Source organism: Xenopus laevis, chromosome 8L (genome assembly GCF_017654675.1).
Source record: "Xenopus laevis strain J_2021 chromosome 8L, Xenopus_laevis_v10.1, whole genome shotgun sequence".
NCBI lineage: Eukaryota > Metazoa > Chordata > Amphibia > Anura > Pipidae > Xenopus > Xenopus laevis.
Genome location: NC_054385.1, coordinates 97,408,184 through 97,415,059, shown reverse-complemented (window position 1 = coordinate 97,415,059; position 6,876 = coordinate 97,408,184). Strand labels below are relative to the sequence as shown.

General features: G+C 36.2%; 1 protein-coding gene across 1 annotated transcript; it reads right to left on the bottom strand.

Annotated features, from left to right (window-relative positions):
* Positions 1-415: 415 nt before the first annotated feature.
* Positions 416-5,322, bottom strand: lrrc57.L (leucine rich repeat containing 57 L homeolog; the record flags this gene model as incomplete). The annotated part of the gene is given in 5 exon segments (NM_001091739.1): positions 416-1,107; positions 1,538-1,723; positions 3,224-3,492; positions 4,255-4,390; positions 5,131-5,322. Coding segments are annotated over 5 exon segments (717 nt in total). The 3' UTR covers positions 416-1,065.
* Between the last annotated feature and the right edge of the window lie 1,554 nt (positions 5,323-6,876).

Genomic DNA, 6,876 nt, shown 5'->3' with positions numbered 1-6,876 from the left:
TGCCCAGATTTAATTGGGCGGTTTGGCGAGTTTTAACAATACAGCTTGACCATCCTGGCATGTATCACATGTTGGCGCTTAGTTACAGATCTCACAAATAATTCACAACATGGCCCGAGATGATGTGTTTAGTGTTAATATTTCATCTGCCAATGCACCGTGCCAGATGGTGCATTGTACAATTGGCAAATAAGAAAGTGAAGAGGAGCCAGAACTCCTCAGATTCCCTGCCGTTACCATCATTCAGTATTTGTCTGTCTGATGGACAGAATGGTCGTTTAACATGGTATGACCATCATAATCCCCTTAAATCATTCTTCACTAGAAAAACCAAAATAAAGAAATTTTACTTCACTTTCATCTGTCAGTCTGTACTTTTGCGAACTTTGGATCTCTTCCAGAAGATAGATTTGAATTTAAATAATAGTGTACAGGATTTTAATAAACATGTTACAAATGTATATTATATATATATATATATATATATATATATATATATATATATATATATATAAAAAAAAAAAACCAGGGGTTACAGCTTAAATAAATGCACATCTACTGGAACGAAAAATTGGAGAAGACAAATTAAATTGAAAATTGTTATTTTCTGGTGTTACTGGTCCATTAACCATTAAAATTACCTGAGTATTTTGCAAAGTAGGAGAGTTTTGGTTTCTAAACAGTGAAGCTGATCTGGAAACAGCTTCCATTATTAGTTTACTAGTTTTGTTCAGAAAAAAACAAAAATGGAATTATTCTAGATTACTATTGTGTGTTAGTTGTTTTTTTTAATCAAACTTTTGCATATAGATATGTTTACCAGTATATTCATGATCTAATTTAGCACTTGTAAACAAACATACATGAAGGCTCGCAAATCAGTTATAAGCAATGTGTTTAGTGGCCTGAGACACACATTCTTGTCATCTGCCTTCCAGTCTCCTGTGCCTTTGTCCCATGTGAAAGCTCCTTCTGGTGTAGTTGTGGTCCACATCTAGCTAGCTCTATATTTAGAGCATGCCTGTGCATCGGCATGTACATTGTCACTGCTCTTAGTCAACCCATTCAAGCAAACTTCTTCCGAGTGGCTGTGAATTTCTCCATGTACTGAAAAGGCAAAATTAAATCACTTTAATTGTGATATCTGTTTCATATACATACACAATCCAAACCTGTTGGATATAGATACATACCACCCAAATGTATATTCATCCATCTTATTACTTCCCTTTTTATGTTATTTTATCTTATAAATTTGTTTGTAAATAAATATACCACTTATTTAATAAACCAGGCTGTCTCAAGTCTGTAGCCAGACACCCACAAATTGAGCAATCTTTAGATTATGTGATGTTATCAGATTATGTGATTATGTTATTAGATAGTATGTCTACTACTCAAGGCCATATGTGTAGCCTTTTGGCCCAGACTCTGTCCAGCACTATTGTGTTTTGTTAACTATAGAATTGGAAACCTCCACAACTAATAGATCCAGGTATGAAATCTGCCCTATACAGAATGTTCATGTAACACGCACCTTGTCATAGCCCTCCAGATCTCTGAGCTTCTTTATTTCAAAAAGGTTCCCCTCCACAGCCAACAGAGAAATCTGCGAATCACTGAGGATGCTCGGAGGCAACATACTTAATTCTAAACAATTTTCCTCTAGACGAAGCACCTTTAAACGTGGACAGTGGGAAATATTCACGGAGATCTGTGATATCTAAATAAATCAAAAAAAAAAAACAAACATTACACATAGTAAGCTCCAGTTTTCATAAATCATTTATATCAAAGGTATACATTAATATTTAAGTAATATTTTCAATTGAGCAGAATGCGAACAAAGCTTTTATGGCTGTAGATCATAATGGGAAATCATGACTAAAAGTAGACCTTGCATTAGTAAAGAATGGGCGTTCCTGCTTTAAAGGAACAGTAACATCAAAAAATAAAAGTGTTTTAAAGTAATGAAAATATAATGCAGTGTTGCCCTGCACTGGTAAAACTGCTGTGTTTGCTTAAGAAACACTACTATTGTTTTTATAAACAAGCTGCTGTGTAGCCATGGGGACAGCCATTCAAAGGAGAAAAGGCTCAGGTTACACAGCAGATAGCAAATAAGCTCTGTCTGCCTAATGGTGTTATCTGTTATCCATTATTTAACCTGTGTCATATAGTCGTTTTTCAATTTCCACCATTGCTCCACAGCAGCTTGTTTATATGAACTATAGTAGTGTTTCTGAAGCACCCAGATCAGTTTTACCAGTGCAGGGCAACACTACATGATATTTTCATTACTTAAAAACACTTTTATTTTTTGACATTACTGTTCCTTTAAACTTTGTAGAAACTATGTAGTTCACATAGTTACAAAGGGATGATAAAAGAGAAACAAAAGTCAGGCTCATTTGGTCACATTGGCATTTACCTGTGGCAACCAATTAATCTTTAGTTTTGACAAGTCTACTACAGGATAAAAGAAAAAATCAAATATCGGATTGTCAGCCATGGGTAAATGCATTGGTGCAATGTAACCCCTGTATCTCTGCAGAGAACAGTGAATTAAAAGGGGTTATAGAAAACATGTAGAAAAGGAAAGTAAACCATCTGGAAAGTGAAAATGCAAAAGGTAGGATTATATTAAACACATAAGTAGACAGACCACTGGGTTAAAGGAAAACTATACCCCCCAAACAATGTAGGTCTCTATTAAAAGATACTGAGTAAAACAGCTCATGTGTAAAACCCTGCTTCATGTAAATAAACCATTATCATAATAATATACTTTTTTAGTAGTATGTGCCATTGGGTAATCATAAATAGAAAATTGCCATTTTAAAAAATAAGGGCCTCCCCCTGAGATCGTAAGATTCACTGTGTACACATACAAACCACATGTTAGGTCACATGAGCCAATTAACAGACAGAGTTCTGCCTTTTGCTTCCTCGCTTCTTCCTGTTACAGTTAGTGTTGTAGTATTTCTGGTCAGGTGATCTCTGAGGCAGCACAGATAGAGTCACAAAATGGTTGTTCAAGGCAAGAGATGTAAAAGGACAATATTTATGTAAATATATATTCCAGTTTGGCAAGATTCTTTAATATGTCATTCAATTTGATATAAACTATCTGTTGCTTAAGTATTCATTTTGGGGGTATAGTTTTCCTTTAAGGAAATTACATATTTCAAAAATGGTTTAACCACTTCATTGTTTTGCTAACCTGATTTTGATTAAGATTCAGCTCTATGGCCTGCAGTCCAGAGACTTCGTCGGGAATGGCTTGGATCCTATTTTTTGATAGATCTACCACATCCAGGTTTCTTAGCTTGAAGAGTTGTGCTGGCAGAGTTTTCAGCCGGTTGCCAGACAGATTTAAAGTTTTCAAGGCTAAGAGCTGCACAAAATCCGCTGGTAGTTGGCTAATTTGGTTACCATTTAGGTGCAGGGTCTCCAGCTTTTTAAGTTTGCATAGCTCATCTGGAAGCCTACCTGGGTAAAAAACAAAGAGTTTTAATTTTAAATGTCCCATAAAACACTGGAATATTAATTAGCTTTTAGTATGATGTAGTAAGTGATATTCTAACACAATTTGCAGGTGAACCACCCCAAAAGTAATTAAATACAAAAGTATAGTGCAGAGCTGAAATAATTCATTTGTAAAGAAAGCTACCATCAGGATAAAAAAAGTGACACAATTACATTGTAAATACAGTATCAATAATTATAGTATCTTTCACTTGTGAAATTAGCTTTTTCAAGAATGAGTCCTTTAGCAGCACTGTGGAAATTTGGGAAAACACGATAGTGCTACAAAGGGATGATTGATGATGAGCAATAGATAGATATCGATTTTTTTTTGTGGACCAATAAAAAAAATCCCCGGTTTATTTAAAAACTTTATCATATCATGCTGGAATGATTCATTTCAGTAGGGAACATCCCGATACATTGTGCATTGGGGATTAACAATTCAGAGTGGTGTTGTGTTCAACACATTCTGACAAACTGACACATTCATCTGATTTGATAAATGCTTGGTAAAGCCAAATCTTTTTTGTAAGTCCTAACCACTTGGTACTGTGCATGTCACATGGAGATACATGTTAATAAATAGGGTGTAGAAATAAAGGGAGAGAGAAAAACGAAGACATGTAATGTCTTTAGGAGATGTCTTCCTGTAATTTTCTAGATTATGGGTTTTCGGATAAAGAATCCCATACCTGTACCCGTTGCCTACAGTTTAAAACGTACTTATCCGATTGTTGTTTAGGGACAAGCTCTTTAGAAGGCTGAATTTCCCCATCATCGGTGGTACCACCTCAATCTTGTTGCTGGAAAGGTCAATCGTCCGCAGGTTTCCAGATAATCTTTGCAGATCTTCAGGAAACTATGGATGAAAAATAAATACATATGAACAATAAAAACATATGTATGAGTATCTAAAACCGCATTATCTATAAAGCTCTGAAATGCAGCAAATTTCCATTATGCCATATTTAACCCTTTGACTGCCAAGCGAAGCTTCGCAAATGCACTTGGCAAACATTTTCTCAGCACTTTCAGTTCTTTCACTTTTACCTATATATATGAACCTGATTGTGTTGAGATTTCCATTCTGGTGCTGTAGTTCCAGAGTAAACTTTTCTGTCCACTAGCACCTTGGAACTATCTTTATAAAACCCAGCCATGTAATATATTTTCAAGTAAATAAAAGTATATTTTTGGAACATGTACATTTTAAGATAATCGAAATAGGTAAATAGGTCTTTCTAATTCAAACAACCAAACATTAAAGCTTTACTAAAATCTGTGTTCTTCTGAAATATATCTAGGACTTTCACTTTACAACATTTATTTAACAGATGTAATTCACATCTTAGGACAAAACATCCTAAATATAAATGGTAAGGTCTTCTGAGCAGTTAGATGCCAGATATGGACAAGATTACCAAGTATTTAGCAAGTAAATACCCACTCTCCCTTACCACACGTAGAAGGCTCAGTTAGAAACAAACACACCTGTTTTTGTTTTTTTTTTACATACAGCTTTTGGTTTTATCTGAAAATCAATACACTTTGTGTGCACTTCCATGGATCACAATATCAATAGGACGTTAGAATCCTTACTTCAGTTAGACCTTTGTCTGTCAACTGGAACACGCCAGTTTTCTGTGCAGTCTCAATGTGAGCTTTCAAGGCACTGTTCCCCATGGTACTCGGTGATCACGCCTTTCTTTCTGATACAGTATAATTTCAGTCCCCTTTTATTGTGCTTCCATGTAAAGCTTGTTTCTTTATAGCACAACAATTACTGTAACCCTGCACAGAAACAAAATTCAACAGCAGTTAAGGACAACAGGATCCATCCAGTCTGTACTCACCTAAGTCACCCTCAGAATAGTCATGGTTGTTTTCATTCCCTTTGTAAAAACAGTTCATTTATTGTCAGCTACATATGTATACTTGCTTGTTGCTTCATTTTGTCTGATAAAAAAAAAATTTAAATTCTTATTTAAATGTCCTAATTTTTAGGGGAGGTACCAACACCCATCTACATGTGTTACCCAGCTTTTCCAACTGACTGGAAAAAAAAGTACCTTTATTTGCAGTACCTGTCTGCACACCCCTAATTTCAATCATTTACATAATTCTCTATAGAACATTAGCAATCATTTCCACCCATTGCCTCCAATGTAGAGGTTGTTGGCCAATACTGGTACCCTTGTTTGCCCACATGGTCTCAGATCTGTACTTTCCATATCCCTCATGTCCGTAATCCTAGTAATCACCTCAGCATTTGACGGTGGCAGAGAGCTTTTCCAGTTCTGTGTGATGATGAGTTGGCATGCAGTTAGAATGTAGTTTAAAAGTTTCTGTTCATTAAATTTAAATGTTTAGCCACCTCTTTTCCACTCTCAATACAATTATCCCAACATGGAAAAGAAAATACAGCCGGTAATCTATACTTGCAATTTGCATCAGGGACTCACAATCTTGAATACTGAGGCAGTTGGGACTTTATAAAGGATGGGCAAAATCCCTGGGCAAGTTCTTTTTAGATTGCTTCATCTTTTGATCTGGTTGATTTCCATGGCCCTATTTGCCTTGTGCATGGCCAGTCTATCTCCTTGTGGGTCTTGTCAGACAGTTTCTCCAGCGCCAAGAGATCCCCAACGTAATCCATTTACTCAGTGGCTATGTACCATCTCATAGATCTACTATAAACTGCCACCTAGCAAATATGACTTGCCAAAAAGCCACAGTTGCAACTATGGTGTTTTAAAAGTGATCTAAACTCATCTGAGAACATCTGAAACATTTGTTTTTTAATTTTTAGTGGTTTCTGAGATTAGCAGTTTCATACTACTAGGCAGGCTTCAGCTCAACAGCTCCCTTTGAAGGCCAAGAGTGTCAGCGAGCCGGTCTATGCATTTTCTATGCCCTGCCTGGATTTGGTTAACCCTTACATTGCCGATTGTCAGCTGAGCCAAAAGCCAGGTATTAGCAGTCTAATAATGGATAGATCTCAGAAACCACTAAGTAAGTTTACATCCATTGGGGACTCCACCCAGTTTAAACACTCTTAGACAAGACCTATAGTCTGTATGGCAAAAAGACAAACTTCATAACAGTCTGGAATATTTTGGAGCAGATGGTCACTTTTCAAAAAGCAGAGACTATAAATATGGACAATGTATAGAAAACTGAAATCAGGGGCCGTTGTTTCTAGCTGGCAACTAGAGCGAAGGTATTTTGTAGCAAGTATTGCAGTTTCCTACCTCACAGACTCTCGCACAGCGCCAAAGCCGATTAATGCGATACAAAGTAAATACAAATAACCAACACCTACTGGTAAGAGCTACACCCTGCTGA